The sequence below is a fragment of the Haliotis cracherodii genome, unplaced genomic scaffold, assembly GCF_022045235.1.
Source record: "Haliotis cracherodii isolate W230 unplaced genomic scaffold, xgHalCrac1.p SCAF_2, whole genome shotgun sequence".
Classification (NCBI taxonomy): Eukaryota; Metazoa; Mollusca; class Gastropoda; order Lepetellida; family Haliotidae; genus Haliotis; species Haliotis cracherodii.
The window spans coordinates 16,357,162-16,382,125 of record NW_027266275.1 but is presented as its reverse complement, the minus strand read 5'-3'; the positions used below and the strand labels follow the sequence as shown (position 1 = coordinate 16,382,125).

At 40.8% G+C, this 24,964-nt stretch overlaps 1 protein-coding gene across 7 annotated transcripts in view; it reads right to left on the bottom strand.

Annotated features, from left to right (window-relative positions):
- Positions 1-24,964, bottom strand: part of LOC139469879 (early endosome antigen 1-like) — a 129,242-nt gene that overhangs the window by 46,980 nt on the left and 57,298 nt on the right. For all 7 annotated transcript variants that reach the window (XM_071252199.1, XM_071252194.1, XM_071252196.1 and 4 more), the window contains exon 5: positions 101-200. In XM_071252199.1, coding sequence (XP_071108300.1) covers positions 101-200 — 100 coding nt within the window. The remainder of the gene's footprint in view (positions 1-100; positions 201-24,964) is intronic.

Sequence of the window (24,964 nt, the reverse complement as noted above, 5' to 3'; positions counted from 1 at the left end):
GGTAAGCAAGTGTTGGCTGGGTCAGATGAGGTCGTAGTATTAGCGGGTATGACAGCTCTGGGTCAGTATATGACATCTAAAGGGTAAATGCTTATCTCACCTGCACATTTTCCTTATTACTCAGGCCTAGTGTTGACTTCCTGCGTGGTTTCAATACTGCATTCATGGATCTAGGAAACTCGATAAGGACATCATACCACCTGAAAAGTAAATATGTTGCTTAGTAACATTTAAGAGGAAATGAACTAATATCTATCTGTTTTTGTATTTGTTGTTTACCGTCACACCCAATCACATTTCAGTGATATGACAGAAGCCTGTAAATAATAAAATGTGGACCAGACAATCAAGTGATTGATATTATGAGCATCAACCAAGTCATCAAGACTGAGTAACCATATATTTGTATTGCACCAAATTTCATTCACAAGTGGATAGCCCATAGCCCTACAGTGTTTATAAAACTGATGCATGATATGAAAAACACAATACATGTTAGACCATAGTATTTTTAAGGACAGAGAGAAGGGTGGGTAACAGTTTCAGTTCTAGTGGCAGGCGGTTCCATAGAGTAGCAGCTCAAAACTTGTAAGATCTTTAAATAAAAGAGTTCAGTCAGGAAGCAGGAATTTTTAAGCACAAGTTTGTTGTAAGAATGGAGAGAATTTGAAAGTTTATATTTTTCTCAGAAGTCAGAGAACTATTCCAGTGCTGCCAAAAAATCAAACAAGGACCAGGCCTGTCATGACAATGGGGGAGATTAGCCTCCAAAGGGGGACATTTTTAAAATAGTGAAGATAAGAAAAGTGAGTGAGTTGAGTTTAACGCCACTTTTAACAGTATTCCAGTCATATCACGGCGTGTCAGGAGGAAAGCCCGAAGTGATGCAGGTCTCAGACGTTTACCACTTCAGTGAAACCCACGAGCACGGGTATGGTGCTGACAAACCTAGAAACATAATCGGGGCGAACTGCGATTCGAACCCACAATCATAGGTTTCTAGCATGCCCAAGGTACACAACTCTGCACAGCAAATCGTGGCGCCTTAGACGACTGGGCCACCCATGCCCCCTAAGATAAGATAATTTTTAACTTTTATATTAAAATTATTTTAAAACAATAATTAGTAATTTTCTTATACACACAGCTTGCTTAAATTCTGTTTGCATCCTCCTCCAAGAATAAACCTTGCACAATCTACCAATATCCCTTTCGTTCAAAGATAATCTCAGACAAACACAAACAGATATTGAAAACAAACAATATGTAGCTTGACCAGTTGATGTGTTCCATCTGACCAGTTGTCAGAGTTCGTCATGGTGCAGGTTTTCTGAGTATTTGGTGTGATTTTGGTTACTGTCGGTGCAAATTAGATTGCCGATCTAAGACACTAATAAAGAATTAGCCAATCAACTTGTGTAAAATAATCACATGATAAATTCTCGAGGAATTTGATACAGTTCTGTGTGTTGATAAGGGTCGCTGATCCGGGAGATCCCGGACTGATCGGGACGTATCACATGTGTGTATGCATAACGATTTAATCGGAAAACTTATTCATAGAATTCCGCAATCATAAATTTCCTGTTCTTTGTTTTCACTCACGGGAAAATGAAGGAGAATTTATAAAATAATAAAAAATGCTGTTTTGCAGGAGAAATAGTCCCTCATGCGGGAGACCGTGAGATTTCATCAAATCGCGGGAGTCACCTGCAAAATGCGGGAGGGTTGACAGGTCTGAAGGACCATAACTCAAATATTCGTTCATAATGCCGGGTATTGAATTCAATAAACATGTTTTTCCCTTACTGAGGTATGCAAAATGTAATCCTTGTGTCTCTAGTGGTTTCCAAGAAAATGTGCCCCCATAAGACAAGGGCCATAACTCTGCAAACTATTTATTCTCGATGTTTGGTTTCAACCTTGTTCTACATATGTATCCCTTGATGATGAATACATCTGAAAAACCTTGTTCCGACTTCCATCAGACTGAAGGACAGATAGAGGGAATAACAGATACAAGGAATAACAGATAGAAGGAATAACAGATACAAGGAATAACAGATACAAGGAATAACAGATGGAAGGAATAACAGATACAAGGAATAACAGAAACAAGGAATAACAGATACAAGGAATAACAGAAACAAGGAATAACAGATACAAGGAATAACAGATACAAGGAATAACAGAAACAAGGAATAACAGAAACAAGGAATAACAGATACAAGGAATAACAGATACAAGGAATAACAGATACAAGGAATAACAGAAACAAGGAATAACAGATACAAGGAATAACAGATACAAGGAATAACAGAAACAAGGAATAACAGATACAAGGAATAACAGAAACAAGGAATAACAGAAACAAGGAATAACAGATACAAGGAATAACAGATACAAGGAATAACAGATACAAGGAATAACAGATACAAGGAATAACAGATACAAGGAATAACAGAAACAAGGAATAACAGAAACAAGGAATAACAGAAACAAGGAATAACAGATACAAGGAATAACAGAAACAAGGAATAACAGAAACAAGGAATAACAGATACAAGGAATAACAGATACAAGGAATAACAGATACAAGGAATAACAGATACAAGGCTGGACAGAGGAAGCCCTCTTTGTGGACAGGGATCATAAAGCTTGTGGATCATAAGAGACACATGCTTCACTGTCAGCTATGTAAAACTTCACATCTGCAGAGCAGGCACTAATACCGGAATCTATAACCTTTACAGAATGTCTTATGTGGTAATACTACTTCTACAGAGATTATCCTTTCAACAGTCCACTTGAACACACACCACTAGATTGTCAGTCATCACGATCATGACACATTACATCTAGAGGATAAGCCTATATTTACATTACTGACTGCTTATTTAATATTCTTACAAGCACCTGCAGTGTAAATCTATCCCAGCTTAATATCTGTCCTCCTTATGATAAACAGACAAAGTCTTAGGTTTCTCTATACAGCTGAAGTTTCTATCCTCAAAGAGAAAAACTGACATGATTTCAAGGTAATATACACCAATTATGATATAGGTTTATGTTATAAGGTATACAGCTCGGGAGGCAGTCTCTGTTGATTAGTTTCAATATTACAGTCACAGTGTGTCATCTTAATGTGGGAGGAAAGCCTAAAGTGATATAGGTGATAGACGTTTATCACTTTGGTGAAACCCACAAGCTCGGGCATGTATGGTGCTGAAAGACCATGGATCGTCATTGTGTGCTATGTTTCTATAGTATAAAAGTATTATTGTTTTTATTCATATCATTGGTGTCTACATGTGAAGGGGTGGTTTCTGGTATGAGTATTGATCATTATGTTGCGAAATCAGCCAGGTTACACTTTGAGGCCAGTGATCATTATTTACAGTTGTTGCAGACAACAACCTTGGGGTACAGGACATCCATTCCCCTTCGAATCCCCAAATTGATGTTGTGTACAGTTTTTCACCAGGGCCTTCTCAATGTTCCAACAGAAGACAATGTATATGAGTTATGAGCGTGATACATCCCTTGGTCAAGAATATCCTAATCATATAGGTCACAATGGTTATTACAACCACAAACCACATTTACACAGTAAATAGCTGTACAACAATTGGAGGAAAGTAGAGTACACATTAACCTAAAAGATTCAGTGTGTCAATAACCCAAGGATTAACTTCACACTAAAATATCACCACACTAATATTCTGTTCAGTGTATGTTATAGTTGCCCATTCATATATTTGGGGTAATAAATTCTGACTCTTATCACCGGAGAACATGTTACATGTTTCTATTAAACAACATGAAAGTGTCCGCTTCGGTGGAGAAGATTTATAGAGGATCTAGCCCTGGGCTCACCATCCTCAGCCCCATTGATATGGTTTATGTGACCAGGTGTGTGTGCAGCATTCCATAATATTATCACACTCTTCCTTCACATCGGAAACTAAACACTCACAATATGTAATCTCAGTGACAGTACGAGCTGGTTCTTTAGCACGACAAGTGCTGTATAATCATAGCCTTTCAGGCCTTTCATTACCAGGCGATTCCCGACAACAACACGTTTACAATACCTGCCTCACTTTATGTACTGGTGGGTCTCCATTGATAGAACATAAATATAACACCCCTATTACATAATAGCTGTGTCCAATAGGCCCTGTTTCTTTAGAACTTGTTTCAATTTACCATGTTTACTGGTGTCATATGTTATACTATGTACCATACATCAAGGCATCAAGCTGTCCCTATAGCTGCTCAGGTTATAGTCTTGAGGCTTGCATGAGTGACGGTTTCCCATCCAACAAATTTTATCAGGGCATACACAGTCGCCCACACCCATATGACATAAAAGCCATATCCAATAGACCCTGTTTCTTTAGATATCAGTTAACATGTAAGGTATTTGATCTTTGCAATGAAGGACTACATCGTAATACAATTTCCTATAACAAAACTTTTTTGGCACTGATGACTGCCTAACTCTTTTCACATTTAGAGATGTTATAAGAACTAAATACTTTATGGGAAATATGTATTCGTTTATCCATCGAAAAAAAAAATTCACATGTATGCACTATATGTATTTTCATAGCTACGATAGGGATCATTATCCCATTAAGAGTGATACATGTAAGAACACTGCCTCCAACTAACGATCGTACAGGTAAATCAGTACACCTGGACATACATACTACTCAAAAGAAGTTAAGGAACATCTAATTATTTCAAATAACCATAGTTATCGGTCCTGTAATTGTTTTGAGTAGTATATATATATGAGGCAAGACTGAAAGTAAACTTGTTTGGTTTTATTACCCTGACCCGTGAAATATTTCTCCCCAATGCTCTCCACTTCCATACACCTCTAATCCCGGCAGCCGCCAGAGGGGGTATGGTATCTCCATGACCCTGGTCCCAGATACGTGTGTAACTCACAAGCTGGGACATTGTAAACCTTATACGGGAATGGGCTGGTGTAGATGTAGCACTCGTGTTGATTAAGTGCTCATAGCTACACGAGGACCCCATGGAGATGATTGTATGTGCTTTGATGCTTCTTCTATCTTAATGGCTTAGATGGGAACTATTAAACTTGGATAATGATATAGTTCATGTACTGACTACACTGAATATTAGGACAATGTTGCTGTTGTAGTCTGCATGATTATATGAGGTAATGTTAAATTTTTGTAAACCAACAAATAATTTTTATGTTGATCACTGTCAGCATTTCAAAATTAAATATGATTGCCTTACAAGGTAAGTGAGTGAGTGAGTGAGTGTGAGAGTGAGTGAGTGAGTGTGTGAGAGTGAGAGTGAGTGAGTGTGAGAGTGAGAATGAGTGAGTGAGAGTGAGTGAGTGTGAGAGAGTGAGTGTGAGAGTGAGTGAGTGTGAGAGAGTGAGAATGAGTGAGTGAGAGTGAGTGAGTGTGAGAGAGTGAGTGTGAGAGAGTGAGTGTGAGAGAGTGAGTGAGTGAGTGAGTGAGAGTGAGTGAGTGTGAGAGAGTGAGTGTGAGAGAGTGAGTGTGAGAGAGTGAGTGAGAGTGAGTGAGTTTGAGAGAGTGAGTGAGTGAGTGAGTGAGTGTGAGAGAGTGAGTGTGAGAGAGTGTGAGAGAGTGAGTGAGAGTGAGTGAGTGTGGGAGAGTGAGTGAGTGAGTGAGTGAGTGTGAGAGAGTGAGTGTGAGAGAGTGAGTGAGTGAGTGAGTGAGTGAGAGTGAGTGAGTGTGAGAGAGTGAGTGTGAGAGAGAGTGAGTGAGTGAGTGAGTGAGAGTGAGTGAGTGTGAGAGAGTGAGTGAGTGAGTGAGAGTGAGTGAGAGTGTGAGTGAGTGAGTGAGTGAGTGTGAGAAAGTGAGTGAGTGAGTGAGTGTGTGAGTGAGTGAGTTAAAGTGAGAAAGAGAGAGTGAGTGAGTGAGTGAGAGAGTGTGAGAGAGTGAGTGAGTATGTGTGTGAGTGAGTGTGAAAGAGTGAGAGTGAGTGAGTGAGTGTGAGACAGAGAGTGAGTGAGTTAGTGAGTGAGTCTGTGCCTATTCATGCAATATTCCCGCCATATAAAGGTGAAGGACACCATTGGTCTTCATATTATATTGTACTGATTTGGGGAATGCAACTTAAAACAAGGGAACATTCTTACAAGGCTACCCTACAGGGTGTTAACCAGTCCCTTTAAGCAATATCTGTTCAGTAAATAGAAGAACAGCAACAAATTCCACAAACTGAGGGGGGTTGCATTAACTTCAGACTACTAGAAATGTGTCACACTTTACTTACATTCCCATACTATCAGTAACACTAAAACATTAACACATAAATACCCATCCTCAAGGAAACATATCAATCTTTGAAAAAAGTAAAATATCATACATGTTGAAGTTATTCATTGCACACTTCTTGTGGTGTGGGAAAGGGTTGTGCAATGCTATACATGCTGACTAACACCCTGGTATCTAGAAGCAGATGAAACAGTGATTCAGCAGACAGCTTGGACCATCTGCCAGGGAAATCAGCATAAAAACAAGATATGACCAAGGAAATGCAATACCTGAGTCTTTGCTAAAAACATCCAAAACAATTATGAAAGCTTTGACACACCGCTAATTGCAGTATCTTGTCATGAGAAAACTGTAAAAAGTGGAGACTGAATGCTGCAGGCAGACCGTATATAACTGCAGAGAGCATCATATGGCAGACAAGATCCTCCATATTGAGTGTGCTGTGTTCATTGATGACGATCTGTTTCTGCATGGATGCCAACTCAGGTTAACACCATCATCAGGTCGCAAGTGTGTTTTTACATCGCAGCACATGACGCCACACATACGATTACAGGCATTTGTCACTGTCTATCACCATGAAGGTTATTTTCAGTTTTGTTTTGGTGCTGGAGCTGATGATCTACACAAGATGCAGTTCTGGCACCTAGCTCCACATGCTGTGATTAACATTACTTTTTGGGCAATGTCAGTATATTACAGGTCACACAACTGGAATCTTCAGCCATCAGTCAGCACCTACCCCTGCTCATGGGATGAGATGCTGGATACAGATCTGTGTATAGGGGAAGGTGGATTTTGCAATTTTGAGTGAGTGAGTGGGAGGCAGGGAGGGAGTAGTGAGTGAGTGAGTATGGTTTTACGCAGCTTTTAGCAATATTCCAGCAATATCACGGCGGGGGACACCAGAAATGGGCTTCACACATTGTACCCATGTCGGGAATCGAACCCGGGTCTTCGGCGTGACGAGCAAACGCTTTAACCACTAGGCTACCCGACCGCCCCTAGCAATATTGTAACACTATCATGGTGGGGAAACCAGAAAGGGAATTTAACCTGGGTCTTCCGCATGGCAAGTGAATTAACCACTAGGCTATAAACCTGGGTCTTCGGCATGGCAAGTGAATTAACCACTAGGCTATAAACACGGGTCTTCAGCATGGCAAGTGAATTAACCACTAGGCTATAAACACGGGTCTTCGGCATGGCAAGTGAATTAACCACTAGGCTATAAACCCGGGTCTTCGGCATGGCAAGTGAATTAACCACTAGGCAATCCCACCACCTCCTCGAATGTATGAACGTTTAGTATGCTTCAACAAGGGCTGACAAACCCCTACAGCTTTCCTCTGGATTCGTGTATGAGGTATCACCAATGTGGTAAACACAAGTGCCCTGAATCACCTTGGACTTTCAACCTACATTAAACTGTGTAACAGTAGCACTTATTCGACTGACATACTACGTAAGCTATCAGACATCCATAAGCAGTGACAAGAACATCAGTCTCTTGACTGCATTGAGGTGATTTCTCTTTAGCGTAATCTTTAAATCATTGATTGATTCATCGAGGAAAACCTTTCAAAAATGATTAAACAGAAACACATGTAGTTTTTAGAAAATATAGCTATTGTGCTCATTACCAGCATCAGTCGACTGAGATACTGCACCAAGAAACAACAAATGATGCCTGGAGGACTTCTACGTTTATTACTCAAACAGAAATCCTGGGTTTTACTTGAACCACAAAGACTCAAAGGGTATAACTGCTTACTTCCATTTGATATATTGTTGTAGAGTGTATGGCTTCTGATTGCTTGAAGTCTTTTGAAAGATATTAAAGCTAAGGTAATGCCACAACATGTCACTTGTCTTAAGGACAAGCACTCGCTGCAGGATTTAACTCTCATGACTGCTGTGGCTCCTGACGTACAACATTCATTCACAAGGGAGAAATAGCCTGGAAATCCTTGTAGCTCACAAGTTAGGATCTAAAATTACTCGCAAAATAAATTCTCAGTTAGATGTACACAAAGAAGATCAGGTTTGTTGTTAAATAGATACTTTCCTGAAAAGGAGTTTCAACCACTGTCTAACAACCATATAATTTATGTAATAATTGCTTTAAATAATAAAAACTGAGTTTTCCTAAGATATGAGGCTACTTTTTTCATTAGAAGAAACAGTAACAGACTACTTATCAAACCATTCACTTGAAGAAAAAAATTTAAGTAAATCAATCAAATAATTTCATATTTTTTGTTTTTACGAATGATATCAAAATTTGCAGATAAAAAAATATGAAAGAAAGAAATAAAGTCTTAAAGTGTTGTTATTGACAGTATATCAATATTTCAACGAGGGAAATTTACAGGGCTGATAAAAGCAGCTATGTCCATAAAAGATGACTGTGGTCCCAGTAAATAAACCCAGGGCAGTAAATGTCAACCACTGACGGCTATTTATCTTCTCAATGAATACAGATGACCTCAAATATTGAACTATGTACCAGACCCAAAACAAACACAAGGTACATCTTAGACATGAACTTTTTCAGCACACCTAAACACTCAAGCATCCACTTGACAGATCACAAACGACCTGAATTGTACACACAACAAAACTGATTCACTCCCCTTCAACAACCATGGTCCCGATTGAAAGTGAGCACTGGAACGTGAAGTGAATGATGTGAGTAACACTGGTAAATCCCATGTACATTGAGTGCCATAGTAGCCCGTCCTTCAGCGTGTCTCCCACCTACCTCCCTGCTATGTGCTTTATGTACTGCTGTACTTCTTCGAATAAACTTGGACACTGAGCGGTCATACTGGTCATGCAAGTCTCATACTCAACAATGGAACGAATTTGAGGCCCTCTCTTAATAACAATATTAAAGGGTCAGTTATATTGTGCTCTATTTCCACATCACACAGGGCATGCCCCAAAGCTACATTATTATTACCCTGGTCAATGAATCCGTGTGCATTCAATTTTCATTTTCAGCTCCCTAAGAAGTATACAGCCCAAACTGCCTGTGAGATCCTCCCTGGTACCCAGTCAATGCTGGGTGAACAGAGTCACTTGTCTAAAGGTTGGTTGGTTGGTTGGTTTGTTGTTTAATGCCACACTCAGCAATATTCCAGCTATATGACGGCGGTCTGTAAATAATCGAGTCTGGGCCAGACAATCCAGTGATTAATATCATGAGCATCGATCCACGCACTTGGGATTGATGACATGCATCAACCTTGGATACGATGACATGCATCAACCAAGTCAGCAAGCCTGACCACCCAATCCTATTAGTCACCCTTTACGACAAGCATAGTCCCCTTTTACAGCAAGCATGGGTTGCTGAAGACCTATTCTACCCCGGATCTTCACGGGTCACTTGTCTAAAAGAGGCATCACATGAGCACTACATGTGCTTCAGTGTGGGGCAGGATCGAAGTCCTAGAAACTATCAGGACAGGAGGAGTCAAACTGCCGAATACAGTCAACCTTCTGTTTCCAGTGACCAACATTGCTCATTTTCACTTGAATTGTGACCTGTGAGCTGGACACAGGGCCACATGATTCTGACATATTCATGACATTCACGTCTATATGTCCAGATTAGTCTGATTCACTTGGTTGCCAATGCTAATCCCAAGAAAAGCTTGTCACGCCAATCCATCCGTGTATTATATATTTCTACTGTAAGCCTGTCTGACCCAGCAAGGAAATGGCTGCAAGATATTACAGGAGTAATTGAGTTGGATTTTACATCGACGTCAGCAGTATTCCAGACATAGCAAGGCATCATATTGACCTTACTCTCACTAATACCTCCTCTTTAATATTTTTATGCCTGAAGAATTAATTATCACTTTTAACCAAAACAATTCTTCAATGCAATTGATGCAACTTTCTTCAGAATTGCACAAGGTATATCTGTCTGAAGGAAACAGGGTTATGAAGATGGGACACAGACATCTTATAACAGACTACCATAGATTTAGGGAAACAAATCACTGTCTATACAGTTGGAAGTCTGTTGTAGAATACCATATGCTTCCAAAGGCCTGGGTTCAATACCCACGTGGGTACAATGTGTAACTTCCATTTCTGGTGACCCCCATCTTCCAGAGGCAAGTGAGTTAATTGACTATAAAAGTCCAGTTTCCACCCTTGCCGAACTAGGCTGGTATTATGGAGTTACATTTTGGCTGGACTAATGAGTCTATGCATAGTCCAATCAAAATCGCGCACCGAAATCGAAATCTGATTCGTAAAGTGTCATGCAGATTTGGTCGACTCCAGGATTTGCAAAAGCATGTGCACCGCTAACTCGTTGTCAACAGATATTTTCTAAGTCTTTTCATGCTTTTAATCAAGGTGCTCACGTGATTTGATGCACTTTCCGATGTAAGACTCGTTTTATCAAATTATAGATCTTGATTATGAATCAGATCATCTTGACTGGGCGCTACTGTTTTGTTTGAAGCAAATGCAAGTGATACGAGAGGTTGAATCTGATTGGTCAATAGGAAAGGCATAGAAAGGACATAACTCGTATAGCCACTGGTGGAGCTACAATTGAGCCCAGGAATTCCAGCCTAGTTTGGCAAGGGTGGAAACTGGACTTTTAAAGTCAGTTAACTCTCTTGCCTCCAGAAGATGGGTGATCCCTACTGTGATATTGCTCGAACATTGCTAAAAGCAGCATAAATAGATACTCACTCATATCAGTTCATTGCCTGTACAAACAATGTTCAAACACATCTGGACCAAAGTATGCTTTCAAACCTTTAATGAAACTATTCCCTTTTTTAATTTGTGTTTCAAAAAGCATACATATGTCTTTTGAGAACAGGCTTGATAATAGTACTCACCATACTTGGTGGGGAGCATTGATTTAACACATGCTTAACTGTCAGAGCAAAGATGTTTGAAAGAAATGTAAACTGCATACCGTGGGTAATGTTTTCAAAATTATCATACAAAAGTCATCACACTAGCCCAGTTACATTTAATGAAAACTGTTGAGATGAACTGCTGATGGAAATTTAAGTATAGACGTATGTACACATCACAAAAGTAGCTCAACTCTATGAATATATTAATTTCTGATATTTTTAACGAAGGCATATCTTGTACTTTAGAGGTATTATGGTAGCGAGCATTCACCTCACAACATGGCTATGCCTTCAATGTTTAGTTCAGTCAATCTTCTGTTATTAGGTTTTAATGAGGCTGCCCACTATGCGACTCCAAACAATCTGCTGACCACAGAATCTCATCTGGGTCCTCTGTGTGTTGACTGAGGTCTCCCTTGTCCCTTACATTGATGTATAGAGTCAACCAACAATACGTCTACAGGGAGCCATTGTACCGAGTTAATAACTTAAATGTGATCCATGTTGTAAACATGAGCTTGAAATGGAAGGTCTGAAGGTTCATACACACGGGCTTATTTAATTTGTAAAATATTTTATCTCAATGTAAGGGACCAGTCCTTTATTATAGGGTGGGTGGATAAGGAGGAATGAGGGGAGGGTCACCCCAAAATATGACAGTCTCCTAAAATAAATAAGACACATATTTGGGGAGGGTAATGAAAAAAAAAATGGACTTTTATAATTAAATACAACACGCTTTGCATTTTGGCCTTTCAGGGAGGGTAATGAAAAAAATGGACTTTTTATAATTAAAAACAACACGCTTTGCATTTTGACCTTTCAGGAAGGGTAATGAAAAAAATGGACTTTTTATAATTAAATACAACATGCTTTTGCATTTTGTCCTTTCAGGAAGGGTAATGAAAAAAATGTACATCGATTTGGGGTGGGTCATCCCAAAATATGACAAGCATTATGGGAAGGTAAATTGTTTCAAGTACATTAGTGCATCAAAGACCTCTGACCATCCCTTAACAATAACAATGACAATAACAATAACAATAATAATAATAATAATGGGCCATTACATTATTATAAGCCCGGTCAAGGGATCAGTGTCCATTTGAATTTAATTCTCAGCTTCCTGGGGAGCGCAAAGGTGTCTTACCGGGAGATCGACCTTTGTGATAATAGTAAAAATTGCTTTGATGTTGCCTGCAGGCATTGTGATGTTGTTATAAGGGATTAAAAGTGGGCTAGTTGAAAAGAGCAACTTTTTTCCGAAAAAATGATTCACATAAAGATAACATGACCTGAGTTTGAGCTCACTCATGACCAGTCAGTGAGTTCAACTGCAGGTACACGATATGAGTTCACATCGTCACTCAAATAAAAATGTGCTAATGTGATGACCATTGCTAATTTGAGTTCACTCACTTCGGTTGTTAGGGTATAAATGTAGAAATAATTTAGAGACACTATTACTTTCAACTATAGCTAGTCAACAGATATGTCATATGTTCGTTCCAACTTCACGCGGAGGTCGGTATCTCTGTTTGAACGAAAGACGTCTTGACCAGAACTTTCTGTTTGCTGCCACTGTACTAAAACTATTAAAGATTGTTCTATGTGAATAAACATGAGATGCGTCTATTTCATCTATTTTTTCATTCCCTAATTTGTATATACCCAAATTCTTGTTATCACATTAAACTTCTTTTGTTCTGAAATGGCAACCAGACCAAGAATCCTTATATGCATCCCGCTTTGTTATTTCTAACATCACTAAGGTTGATCTCACAGTAATCAACCTGTATACAACCCAAGCTGCCTCGTGAGGCGCTAGGTCTTCAATCCATTACTATCTCCTATCCAGTATGGGGCATGGGTGGACCAGTCGTCTTAGCCGCCGCGATTCGCTGTGCAGAGTTGCGTCCCTTGGGCACGCCATAAACCTATGATTGTGGGTTCGAATCCCCGATTATGTTTCTAGGTTTGTCAGCACCATACCAGTGCTCGTGGATTTCATCGAAGTGGTTAACGTCTGAGACCTGCATCACTCCCACATTAAGCTGACACGCCGCAATATAACTGGAATACTGTTAAATGCGGCGTTAAACCCAACTCACTCACTCACTCACTACTACTGTTTGGATGAGCGTTAAGTCATCCTCTGCCTTCAATAAAGTTGAGGTCACCAAGAATGGTCTTCAGAAATTGTCCACAAATAGTGGGAATTAAGCCTGGGCCAGCCACATGACGAGTGATGCTTTTCCCATAAGGCTGTACGTTCCACTCTCCTTCAGAGTTAAATGAAATTTAGCATATATAACACATTTTTCATATTCATTGCGGGTTGTTATAAGGGTCATTTAATAGTTGTAGAACAAACCGAAATACCTTACAAGCCAAAATAACTAAAATAATATTGTGAACAATAATCTACGCCGTCAGGGTACGATGACATGCAACCAACCAAGTCACAGAGCCTGACCACTGGATCCATTAGGTCACCTCTTACAACCAACATGGATTGCTCAGGACTTATTCTAACCTCGAATCCCAAAGGGAACAAATTAATATTGACTCAATAAATTTTGTGACAGATTCATAATTACTCCGAGCAAGATATGACCGCACAATAACAGCAATATTTACTGGAAGTCAACTCAGTTACATGTGTGGACGGGACCTCCTTATCAAATAAACTGATTATATTTTATTTCAATCTCTAAGGTCAAGCCAAGGAGCAAATATCGATAAAATACAATTTACTTTTAAAACCACAATATCCTTAACATATTGCCTTTATGTTAACAACACAAAATCCTTGTGCCCCATGTGTGGGGCTTAAATACCCTGATCAATGTCTCCACCAGTGAACAACACGGATACATAAGACAGGTATTATCTGATTGAAATTGATCACACGTCCATACATACTTGACAATACCTCAGACTCTATCATTACCACTCAAAACACTGCTGGCCTAAAACTGACGTTCCCTTCACACAAACACCCTATCAAATACGCCAATGTCTCCAGCAGTTCCGACGTCCATTCCACACTGATTACTTCACATCTTAGATGCAGCTAAGATATCGGTTCAAAACACATACTGAGGCCTTTTATTATGGAGATTATTAGAAGCAACGCTCTCAGGCATAAAATTTATCTGTGGCGTTTTAAGAAGTATTGGAAAAAGTCCAGAATGTCGCGGAGACCTTTCAGGGTGTTCCCTGTAGATAGGAGATACATCACAACATTGTTCTGTGTTGCACACATCAACAGACAAGTGCTTTACCAGACCGGCAATGATGAGTGTTTTTATCGTTATATGCTTGTGTACATGATTACCATGCTGCTAAAATCCTCAGTATCCACAGACAAGAAAATTACCTTGCTTTGTTATATGCATACATATTAGGGCTTCCACAAGTCCAAATTTTTGGACTCGAGTACCCGTGGGGTGAAACTCGACTCGTACTCGAGTACCCGAAAATAGGACGTCCTTTAAGAATATTGGTTCATTAGATCAAAATTGCCATCTAAAAGTATTAAAACATGTTATAAGTATAATTGAACTGCACTGAAATGTAAATAGAAAGCGTCCAACGAACTTGTTTATCTGTCAAAGTGTATGGAAATACTACAATACATATTGAACACAAACCAAGTTTTTTTTTGACGATCAGCGTTTCATTCGACACCTGCCAACAAGCACGAACAATGATTCACAGGAAGAAAATCGATAATGTGCATCACGTGCACATACACGTATACACAGCTGCTGGGCTGCAAGACTAAGGCCGCTAAATATAGAAATGTAGTACTATAAGTTCATTCATTCATGAGTTGGTCACGTTTTCAAACTGTACCAAACTGTCGTCCTGTCGCTTGATTTGTAAGCACGGAAATAGCACATACATACCAGCTAATCAGTTGTTAATCTGTGTAAGGGAATACACTTGGCATTTGAGTCGGAGCAAAGAAGCAATAATCGCCTTGATACATTCAATTTCTTAAAGTCGGGAAGGAAAAACAATAATTACGTCTATTTTATGTGACATTCTCAATTGTTTTAATGTACATCTACTTTCTACAAAAAATACATTATTCAAACAATATTAAAACAGAGTGATCTCCCCTTATCGAGTACTCGAGTCCTTCATAACGGACTTGAGTCCCACTAAAACCGACCCGGCCCCGAGTACTCGAGTACTCGTGTACTCGTTGAAGCCCTAATACACATACTACTCCAAGACCCTAAAGAACATCTGATTCTTTCGTATTACTACAGTATATCCGTTAGAACCAACTAAGTATAGTAATAGGAATAAATCATGGGCTCTTTAACATCTGTTGAGTAGTACATATATTTCGAAAGCCAAAAACCTTATTGCAGTTCATGGTAATGTGGCAATGGCATTTATAACACCGATTCTTATGTGATGATAAGTCATACATCTAGTCATTTTGCCATGAAAAACTAAATACAATTACAAATACTGATTAGCTGCATCTTATATGTTTAAAGGTGTTTTTACATAATCAATCCTGAAGTATAAAGTCTATGCGGTTGCCATATACTACACAACATTTGCTAAGGACCAAAACCATCATTTAAAGGTGTGGTCCTTAGCAGATGGTGAGTAGTATATGTTTATTGTCAAGCAAGAACTGATTACATGCTGTGATGTTGGCAACCAAACAAAAACTGACATTGACCTTGTTCTGTGAAGGTCCGCTGACTTTGAATGATTTTTTGCATTAACAGGACAGCCACAAAACAACTTTCATTGTTCTCAGGTGATTCTCACTTGTTGTACATCCCTGGTACAAACATTGTTGTTTACCTGTGCCCACCTCGAAGCACATGATCCACCGCATCCCACACTTAACTGCACGATCGTTAACCTGCACGGACACCTACATCCATGTTAATTTACCTGCTTGCACATTTTGACGTATGTTCATGTAATCATGTGCACACTTTGATGCTTGGTGCAGACGCTGCGCAAGATGCTGAGATTGACTTGTGTAAATTTCACACCCTATGTTTAGCTACCGTGACATTTCAGCGTCCGAGTGTTAAAGTCAGCGTGTACCTACGGCATCCTCCATGCTGAGGTTCACACCTCTATCCCACACTGCAGCGCCAGCAGGAAGCCATATTGTGGAGCACTCATGCAAGGACAAGCAACAGTGTCCCTCTTCATTTTGTACATCTCATAAATGACATATTAGAAGCATTATTGCACCATAACATAAAAAAAAAATTGAGGCATAAATATTAATTTATCATAATGACTAGCAATTTTGAAGCAGTTCTTGCTGAGGTGAAGTGACATGAAACATTATATCCCCACATCAATAGACCTGTGTGTGTTTTGAGGTTCATTGACATCGGTTGTATTGTATTGCACACATGACACAATGCTACTTGGAGACCAAGCTGTGAAAATACACTACTACACCTACAGTATCTATTACCTTTCACAGCCTTTAGACTCAATGAAACCTTTAAAGTTGGTTTCACATGGAAAAAATGTTTCTTGAGTGCACAACTATTTAATGCACCTATCCCAGTTTCACAGACTTTCTGTAGGTCTTTGATCACACACTTTTCATGATCAAACACAGAGAGACAATGAAGCAGTTTGACCCTGTTCACTTGTGTTCTTCCTCATGTATTGTGTAAACCCCTCCCTACTTCTGTTTGCACTTCCTTTCCCTCTGTTCCTGCTCTCCCCCACAATTCAACCTCTGTTCCTGCTCTCCCCCACAATTCAACCTCTGTTCCTGCTCTCCCCACAATTCAACCTCTGTTCCTGCTCTCCCCCACAATTCAGCCTCTGTTCCTGCTCTTCCCCACAATTCAGCCTCTGTTCCTGCTCTCCCCACAATTCAACCTCTGTTCTTGCTCTCCCCCACAATTCAGCTTCCGTTCCTGCTCTCCCCAACAATTCAGCCTCTGATCCTGCTCTCCCCCACAATTCAGCCTCCATTCCTGCTCACCCCCACAATTCAACCTCTGATCCTGCCCTCCCCCACAATTCAGCCTCTGTTCCTGCTCTCCCCCACAATTCTGCCTCTGTTCCTGCTCTCCCCAACAATTCAACCTCTGTTCCTGCTCTCCCCCACAATTCAACCTCTGTTCCTGCACCCCCCCCCCCACAATTCTGCCTCTGTTCCTGCTCTCCCTCACAATTCAACCTCTGTTCCTGCTCTCCCCCACAATTCAGCCTCTGTTCCTGCTTTCCCCAACAATTCAACCTCTGATCCTGCTCTTCCCCACAATTCAGCCTCTGTTCCTGCTCTCCCCCACAATTCAGCCTCTGATCCTGCCCTCCCCCACAATTCAGCCTCTGATCCTGCCCTCCCCCACAATTCAGCCTCTGATCCTGCCCTCCCCCACAATTCAACCTCTGTTCCTGCCCTCCCCCACAATTCAACCTCTGATCCTGCCCTCCCCCACAATTCAGCCTCTGATCCTGCCCTCCCCCACAATTCAGCCTCTGATCCTGCCCTCCCCCACAATTCAACCTCTGTTCCTGCTCTCCCCCACAATTCAGCCTCTGATCCTGCCCTCCCCCACAATTCAACCTCTGTTCCTGCTCTCCCCACAATTCAACCTCTGTTCCTGCTCTCCCCCACAATTCAACCTCTTTTCCTGCTCTCCCCCACAATTCAGCCTCTGTTCCTGCTCTCCCCCACAATTCAACCTCTGTTCCTGCTCTCCCCCACAATTCAACCTCTTTTCGTGCTCTCCCCAACATTTCGGCCTCTGTTCCTGCTATGCCCCCAACAGTTCCGCTTCACTCGCATCTATGGTGTTTAAACACAACAGACACTTATTCCTTATCATAATAGGCCATTTTCTTTGTCCCCTACACTTTCTTTCACTCATGGCAGCCGTGTATCATAGCCAATTATGAGTTCAGTGCATTGCACCTTGCCCCCTGATTTGCAGCCACAAGTTGTCTGGTCTACTACCTGTTGCACCAACAAAGACTGCACTCCACAGCTGTTGAACACGGAATCAATGCATGCTATCAAACTCACATAAACATAATGTGACCGCAATCACAGAGGCTCCAAACTACACTGACTACAGATTATGAGATGCTCATTTAGATGAACGTTCACAGATAATGCTGTAAAGGCGGATAACTTTTCTTGTTCCTCATCTTTCCTGTTTACAGAAGTGTGTTTCATCATTGCAGTGGTGTAGAAAGTTTCAAAAGAAACTTAAGATTAAAGTTTCTTCTGAACTTAAATATTAAATTGTGTCATAAAATTTCATAATTTCTTCTGAACTTAAATATTAAGTTGACACAACCTCATGTTTTGATCCTGTTTTTCAACTTTGGTACTAACAAGCTAATAAAACCAAGTACAACATGCAGCCAACTAGTTCTATTACAAGGGACAACATCTTCAGACAGCACTATCATAACTCACACAGAGTAGACGTAGACTTCGGAGATGTTACAAGTTGCCCTACAAGGGGGGAGCCAGTGCCAACTGCACAAACACCATGAATCATGGGCAGGGACGGAGAATACCAAAGCTGCATGGCTATGAAAGCAGACGCCAGTCACTGCTAATGAGAGTGGAGCTGCAGGCTTAACGAGACAGGAATGGGATCACAAAAAATGGAGGAGAATTCAGTTGGAGAAAAGTAAACGAAAAATTTAATAACCATTAAATTGAAATTACTTTTAACTATAACACTATCAACAATAACAACAATAATAATCATATTAATCCTTTGAAGAATCACGTCAATCTTGAAGTACTGTGGACCTTTCTAATCTGGTACCCCCTGGGGTGTATGTCAATCCTTGGGTACTGTGGGCGTATTCTAACCTGGAACCCCCAGGGGTGCTGTGGACGTATTCTAACCTGGAACCCCCAGGGGTACTGTGGACGTATTCTAACCTGGAACCCCCAGGGGTACTATGGACGTATTCTAACCTGGAACCCCAGGGGTACTGTGGTTGTATTCTAACCTGGAACCCCAGGGGTACTGTGGGCGTATTCTTACCTGGAACACCTAGGAGTACTGTGGACGTATTCTAACGTGGAACCCCTGGGGTACTGTGGACGTATTCTAACCTGGAACCCCAAGGTACTGTGGACGTATTCTAACCTGGAACCTCAAGGTACTGTGGACGTATTCCAACCCCCAGGAGTACTGTGGAGCTATTGTAACCCCCAGGGGGCTACGATTGATGCAAAAGAGTAGGTGCCCCATCAAGGTGAAACCGGTGCAGTGATTGGACAGTGCACTCTGGCAGCAGCCACATGAGCAACTGAGTTTTCTCTGTCGCTCCTGCATACATCCACTCATAAACACAGCTTCTTTTGGGGTCTGAACTTGGCTTGTTTGCTTTCCAAATGTACCAAGATGTGATTATTTCATCTGTAAACACTCAAAGAACAGTTGCGGCACAAAAAGCAACTCAAGAGACTAACAAACCCTATCTGATGTAATCAGTAACAGAAACAGCATGAAACACATGGGAATCTTCAATATTTTTTGTTTGTTTCTGATCTCCTTAACCATTGAAAAAAACAAACTGTCTGTACCATCTCAACCTCTCTGAAACAAGGCACCAGAGGGGATGGAAACAGACACCAATGACGGAAACAATACGACATAAGTACCGAGGCGGATACGAGTCTACAATGTAGACCATACGCAGGTAATCCCCCAACAGCATCAAGTAGCCTCTGTGTGCATGACTCAACTCCACAAACTAGACACAAACAAAGCTGCCTTTACACCCAAACAAAACACTGTCTTAGATGAAAGATGTAGTTAGTCATCCCTGGTCTGACACGAATACATAGGGGGATGTCAGGGAAACATAGGCATAGGAAGATAATTGAGGGTTTGGGGTTGGGGTAGAGGCTGTGGTAAGGATAGGGATAAGGATAAGGATAGGGAGAGGGGTAGGGGGAGGGGTAGGGATAGGGTAGGGGTTGGGGTTGGGGTTGGTGTAGGGGTTGTGGTAAGGATAGGGATAAGGATAAGGAGAGGGGTAGGGGGAGGTGTAAGGATAGGGACACGGATAAGGAGAGGGGTAGGGGGAGGGGTAAGGAGAGGGGTAGGGGTTGTGGTAAGGATAGGGACAAGGATAAGGAGAGGGGTAGGGGGAGGGGTAAGGAAAGGGGAAGGGGTTGTGGTAAGGAGAGGGGTAGGGGGAGGGGTAAGGAAAGGGGAAGGGGTTGTGGTAAGGATAGGGACAAGGATAAGGAGAGGGGTAGGGGGAGGTGTAAGGATAGGGACACGGATAAGGATAAGGAGAGGGGTAGGGGGAGGGGTTGGGGTAGGGGCTGTAGTAAAGATAGGGACAAGGATAAGGATAAGGCGAGGGGTAGGGGGAGGGGTAAGGAGAGGGGTAGGGGTTGTGGTAAGGATAGGGACAAGGATAAGGAGAGGGGTAGGGGGAGGGGTAAGGAAAGGGGAAGGGGTTGTGGTAAGGATAGGGACAAGGATAAGGAGAGGGGTAGGGGAGGGGTAAGGAGAGGGGCAGGGAGAGGGGTAGGGGTAGGTGTTGTGGTAAGGATAGGGACAAGGATAAGGATAAGGAGAGGGGTAGGGGTAGGGTTAGTGGGAGATAAAGCAGGGTGATGGGAATTTTGGAAGTGGATATGCTCATTATGATGGGTGCTTGCAGGAAGGATGCAGTATGTGAAGGGCCACAACTCTTTACATCATCCATCTAATGTTATGCCTCACATGAATATAGTTAACATGCTGAAACAATTGAAAGCACTGATCATTCAATTAGATGTCCCAAATATCCATCTGTACAGGCCCATGTGTCTGTCAACAAGCACAACTGACACAGAGCTTGCCATGCCTCAGTGAGGATGTGGCATTGTCTTGTGCTGTCTTCTGTTTGTCACTGTGTTCTGTTTGTGTCACTGTGTCTGGGGGCACAAACAATCTTTCCTAGTTCAAAAAGGACAAGAGGACAATAGTGTTATTTATCATGAATGGCATATGTACTGTTGGGCCCATACTGTACAACAATGCACGGGTCATGCTCCAACCTCATTTCATAAAGTTGTATTATTCAGTAAAATGTATCACTGCTTACATATTCTAAATATTTATGACGTGACTCAATGATATTTAATGTTTTAATGTCCACACTTTTGGAAGAGAAAACTTTTATTTATTTTATTATTACAACATTGCAACAGCTATAACCTTATGACCCTCTATCAAAAGAGACTGCAGTTTGAACCAAGATAAAGTTTGAATTTTAAAAGCTGAAAAAAATTCAACTGTCAATCTGTCCCAAATACTTTTTAGTGGGGTGTGAAAATGTCGATACAGAAAATCAAACAAACATATAATACGTTCAACTAGGTTATCACAGAAATTGATAAAAGCTTGTCCGATGCTGTGTGGGCCCTGCTAAAACAGTCAGGGGAATTGTGGGAGATTCCATTCAATCTGACCACAGGGCATGTGTGATGTGATCACAGCCAGGCTTTGAAGTGCTGTCATCTTGATAGGAGGGTTTCCACAACATCAAGCAAATTGATAAAAGAATATCTAAGTCATGCATCACTTGACCTTACAAAGTGTTTTCTTGTCATGTGACCTTTTTTGAATTTGAATTGATTTTATCGATAAGGTGCATGTGTGGAACAGACTTTTTCATGCATCACTCGACCTTACAATATGTTTCCTTGTTATCTGACCTTTTGGGAAATTTGAATTTGATTTTATCGTGCATGTGTTTCATAGATATTGATATGACTTTACTGAAAGACTGTTCTAAACTGGAGGATAACCAAATTGAGATTAATATTTTATTATTAACAAACATAACAAAAAACCACCCCTTCCTGGGTATGGGTATGGTGTTATAGGGGTAGGGTGGGTAAGGGTTACAATGGTGTTATAGGTAACACCATTGTAACCCTTACCCACCCTACCCCTATAACACCATACCCATACCCACCCCTACACCTATGCCCCTACACCTATACCCCTATAACACCATACCCACCCCTACACCTATACCTATACCCCTTTAACACCATACCCATACCCACCCCTACACCTATACCCCTACACCTATACCCCTATAACACCATACCCATACCCATCCCTTCCCCCATAAATCATCCCTACCCCCATACCCATCCATACCTCGTAACCTTTACCAAACCCTACCCTATAACACCATACCCACCCCTACCCCTACAACACAATAACCCACCCCTAGCACCATACCTACCCCTACCCCTATAACACTATAACCCTACCCACCCCTACCCCCACAACACCATACCAACCCCTACCCCCATAACCCTACCCACCCCTAGCCCCATAACACCATACCAACCCCTACCCCCATAACACCATACCAACCCCTAGCCCCATAACCCTACCCACCCCTACCCCCATAACAACACCATGTCAGCCACATTCCAGTCATATGACAATCCAGTGATTGATGTTATGAGCAATGATTCACTCCATCGCTAACCCTAACCGTGTGACGGGCGGTCGGGTAGCCTAGTGGTTAAAGCGTTCGCTCGTCATGCCGAAGACCCGGGTCCGATTCCCAACATGGGTACAATGTGTGAAGCCAGTTTCTGGTGTCCCCCGCCGTGATATTGCTGGAATATTGCTAAAAGCGGTGTAAAACCAAACTCACCCACCCACCTAACCGTCTGATCCATGAGTTGCCATGACATTTGCCGGAGACCCATTTCTCAAAAGGGCGACGATTAATGGGACAATAATTCTATTTAAAAAAGGACAGTCATGAACATTTTGACAAACACAGCTTATCAAACTGGCACAACTTTCCCATGCTCTCTCAACAAAACAATTTCTAAAGCAACCTGTCCATGAACCCCAGCAGCTCCATTAAATACGTCCACCATGCATGACAGACACCACCAAGAGTGTCTGCTTCAACTCTGTACATATAGCTCCAACATTACACACAATCAATTACACACAAGATCAGAATAAAACTTACGATCGCAACATGTTCACCAGAGAACAGAACGTCAGTGACAACAGGAAGCCATTATATCATTCATTACAACACACCATATACCGAGAATTAACTTTAGAAAACAAAATAGAAATTCTTAGTTCATGTATTTTATCAAAACTAATCAGAGACAAACAATTGAACCCAATAGTTTCATGTTCGTCTCTCTGAGTTCTGATTTAAATGTTCATTCAATCCAATCCCACATAACTCTTATCTCAGTATCAGTGTCAGTTTAAATGATAAACTACCAACCTGGTTGAGCATGCATAGCATTAACTTTATTGTGAAAACTATGAAAATAAATACCAGTATAGAACACAAAATACAAGCTTCACTTGAAAAATGTATACATTAACTTTATTGTGAAAACTATGAAAATAAATACCAGTATAGAACACAAAATACAAGCTTCACTTGAAAAATGTATTATCTAATGGCATTGAGACAAATAACTGGAGAATGTATCAAAGAAAATCATTCTTCTATCTACATTACACTTAAGTGAATCAATAAATCAGTGGAAGATAACTGCAACATAGAGTGAAGGCCTCATTGACTCTAAACCACATTGTCTTGACACATCAACATTTTGGTCCTGGAAGAATCCAAATTGGCTTCAAGGTTTTATATATGCATTCCACACATATTCAAACCACAGGTAACTTCACATTTGATGTTCCCCAGACTAATATTTATAAAATCAACATATTCAAAAACTTATATTTTTAAATTGTCTTTAAATATATAATAAAAGAAGCCCAGAGAAATCAGACTTGCCACAGTATTGTAGACTTGCTAGAGGATTTGGGGGATTTTTTGTTTCAGGGACTGTATGATAGACTAGATGTTCCCAGGAATAGACACGCTTACCCTGCAGGACTATTACAAGCTTACCCTGTAGGACTATTACAAAACCAATGGCCCAATAACCTTGATGGCCCAATTTTCAATTATACCAGTTTTCAGTTTGTATTAGTAGGCCTAAAATTCAATGTAGGTGGTCGAAAAAATATAAAAATAAATAATTTCAACTTCCAGATCAGTACTGCGACTATTGCCTGAAAAACTTGTAGGTCACACCATTGCGAAATGATATCGAAAGATATTTTATTGGGGTTCGAATAAAGAATCTTTTACGTATCATTAACCATTTCTTGTGTGTGTGTGTTTTTTCATTTTAACTAACTCAAAAAACAGAGTCAGCAAAGAAAATGTCAAAAGTAATTTTTTTTCTTTTTCTAATTTCTGGGGTTGTTGTTGGTAGGTTTTGTAAACTAACTAAATGATAAAGCCTGAGGAACATGTCTTCATGGCATGCTGCTACTGAACTCACACCTCTGAATCATCATACACAATCATCTGCATCTAGATGCCTACAAGCAGACATTTTCCTCGTCTTCTTTCAGTAAAGCAAAAGATAATCTACCACCAAAAATGCGAGCTGAAAAAACAACTGATAGAAATCTTGACTGGTGCCATACGGTGATACCCTTTTTCACAGTACTGTTGAGCAGCTCCAGTAAAGCAGATGATTGCATCCCCATTTGCGCTTCACAAACACAACCTTTTCATTTTTCACTACGCCCAACACTACTGAGACACAGTTTTATTGTCCTGATTTGTTCCATGTTTAACCCTCACCACTTCAAAAGAAATAAATACTCTTCCATTAAAACATTTTCAAGTTTTCCCTTGGCAAAATTTTATTTGATTTTTTATAATACAGGTTTTGAAACTCATTTT